The following is a 2,692-nucleotide window of genomic DNA, read 5'->3' as shown; positions in this document are numbered from 1 at the left end:
ATGGTCCTGACCTGCTCCCTCAGCTATAAAAATTTATGGGGAGAGTAATTGTGGCGCCCACGGAAGCTACACACGCCCCCACCTACTCGCAATCCCTTCCAGGGAACCCAGGCCAACGGGCTGGGATGTAGACAGAGAGGTTCCTGGATCCTAGCCTTACCCGAATTCACGTGCACCTTCTTCATCCAGGGGTAGACCACAGCGGGCTGCTTGAGTGCCGTCCCAGGTGGCGGCTGCTTGGGGTCGGACTGACTGCAGGCCCGGGCGCCAGGCAGGGGCGCCGGTGGAGGCACCGGGGGCGCCGGGCAAGGCTCTCCCGGGGCGGCGTAGTGACCGCCGGGGCCGTTTGGCTCTTGTCCGTGACTCCGCGCAGGCAGCGCCGAGCCAGGCCCAGGGCCGCCGCCTCCGAAAGGCTGCTCACTGAAGTCAGGCCGTGGGTAGAGCCCCGGGGGCTGAAAGTCTGCGCCCTGCGCGCCGCCGCCGTAGTAGTCGGCGCCCTGGTCACCTAGGTAGCCGCCCTGCAAATACTCCTCGCACGGAGGGAACTTGGGGTCCACATACTTGGAGTTCACCATATACGAACTCATGACCATTAATTTCAGAAGGTAGAAAATACTAATTTTTCTCGTGTTGTCTTTTTTTCTCTTTCCATAGGGCCCTCCTACTTGCTGTCAACTGAATAAAGTTGGGCAGCCATGTGACCAGGCCAGCCAATGGTGAGGGAGCAAGTTTATCACCGGGTTGGTGAGCATCTCATAATTTTCACAAATTTAACTAAATAACATACGTATAATCAAGTAGCTAGCTGTAGCACATTTGAGAGCCCTGTCAGATATTAATTTAGTTCCAGTCCCCAGCACCCCATTCCCCTCAGGTAATCCCAGCTTTTGTCTGCCACTGATTTTGCCAACCTTCCGAACCCCTTCCACTTACCCCCAGCTGAATGCAACCCCCCCACCACCCACGCCAAGTAGGCACAGCTCAAGGAAGAATGAATCCTCCTATTGGGGTACAGAGCAACAAAAGTTGGGTGGGCGAAGTCGCCTTTGAGTTGGGCAGAGTGCCCCAGGCAGGGAGGGTTCCTGCCTGCCTGCCCTGCCTGCAGCTGGCGGGAGCGGGGACTCTGCCATACAAAGGCCGCCGTCCTGGCTTTGTTTTCATCAGGGTCACCCAAAAGTTACCAGAATCTGGCCAGCTTGAATCAAATTAGGCAATGAGTAACCGCCATCCTTTCTACCAGTGCCCAGGCCCAGGGGTTCCCAGCCAAAGCTGGGCCCTGCCAAAATAGCAGGGGGCCCTTGCTGCCCTTGCCCATTGTAGCTGGGGGTGGGCTGGGATGGTGGCAAGGGCACCCCCACCTTGCCAAATTGCACCCTAGAGCTCCCCACTGGGCGTCTTCGAAGCTTGCTTTCTTCCCACAGGAGGGCCCCAAATACAAGCAAGCCCCCATTTGGGTACCTTTGCACCTCATGTTCCTGGAGGGCAGAGCTGGGACTGGGCAAGCTGGCCTTGCACCTCACTCCCTAGTACCCCAAAACCTAGCCCTTTGGCCCTGCATCCATGCAACCAATTAGGCTTGCTTTTCTCTTTTCTTTTCTTTCTCTTTCTCTTTCAGTCTTTTCAGCACCCAGAGGATCCTCTGTTTAAAGGTGAGGAGCTTCCGGAGAGGAAAAGGCTGCTCTATGTCACTAGGTGCAGCTGATCCTCCTGGAGTCCAAGGTAATAAAACAGAGGAGGCTGACCAGCGCCGGCTGCTTCTAGTCTCCACTTCGCACTTCGGTCTCTGGCTATTCCGAAGAAACGTGAAGTTTTTGCATCGACCATATATTCCCCTAGAATCGAATCTGTGACTATATGGATACCACACAAATTCGGTTCTACAGGGTATATATAGACAACGTTACAACCTCTGGTCCCACCCAGAGTGAGGTACCTAGGCCGCTGCCGGCCCCAGCCTCTGCCTCTGAGCCACCACCGTTGGACGCAGCCACCCGCACTTTCTGAAACAGTTCAGGTAGCCTGATGGGCTTGGCGACAATTTGAAGCAATGAGTTTCCTCATTCTTCGGCCAGGGTCAGGGTTACCAAGAATGGGATCAACCAGAATATTCTTCTTAAGAAAAAAAGAAAGAAAGAAAGAAAGAAAGAAAGAAAGAAAGAAAGAAAGAAAGAAAGAAAGAAAGAAAGAAAGAAAGAAAGAAAAATAATCCATCCCAAGGATAGGGGCTTTATTAACCCCCTCCCCCAGGATCCAAATACCGCCCCCCTCCTTATCAAGTGGTATTTTCCAGAAAAGAACAAATGCCCTTGGCGGCAGAAGAAAAAGAAGCGAGAGGGGAATATCCTCTGTCCACTCCTTTTCCTACTGCCTGACCAAGCCAGGTTGTCTGCCAAAGCTACTTCTCCAAGAAGTCGCACATTTACCTTCATGGGTCCTGATCCGGGCTGGCCTCTCCGTTCCGCGGCTGGCTGCTGCTGCAGACCCCGAGGCAGGCGCTGCTCACAGGCACCGAGCCGCCTTGGGCTGAGGCCGGCGCGCTAATGGTGAAGGGCAGGGCGAGGGGTCATTCGAAATCATTTACAAACATACCACAAACTTTCATTATTTTTGCTTTGCCGACAGCAGCACACAAGAGTACAAAAGTTCACAAATTTCACCCGCCCCAGCGCCTCGGCACTGTTCAGTGCTTGCC

The 2,692-nt window shown here is 54.3% G+C and overlaps 1 protein-coding gene across 1 annotated transcript in view; it reads right to left on the bottom strand.

Annotated features, from left to right (window-relative positions):
- HOXD4 (homeobox D4) overlaps window positions 1-979 on the bottom strand; it is a 2,017-nt gene extending 1,038 nt beyond the window's left edge. Inside the window, exon 1 of the mRNA XM_011944014.1 lies at window positions 161-979. Within this exon, the coding sequence (XP_011799404.1) occupies window positions 161-593 (433 nt within the window). The 5' untranslated portion in view covers window positions 594-979. The remainder of the gene's footprint in view (window positions 1-160) is intronic.
- Between the last annotated feature and the right edge of the window lie 1,713 nt (window positions 980-2,692).

The sequence above is a fragment of the Colobus angolensis genome, unplaced genomic scaffold (genome assembly GCF_000951035.1).
Source record: "Colobus angolensis palliatus isolate OR3802 unplaced genomic scaffold, Cang.pa_1.0 Scaffold224, whole genome shotgun sequence".
Taxonomy (NCBI): domain Eukaryota; kingdom Metazoa; phylum Chordata; class Mammalia; order Primates; family Cercopithecidae; genus Colobus; species Colobus angolensis.
The sequence above is the reverse complement of the archived record's forward strand: the minus strand, read 5'-3'. Positions and strand labels throughout refer to the sequence as shown.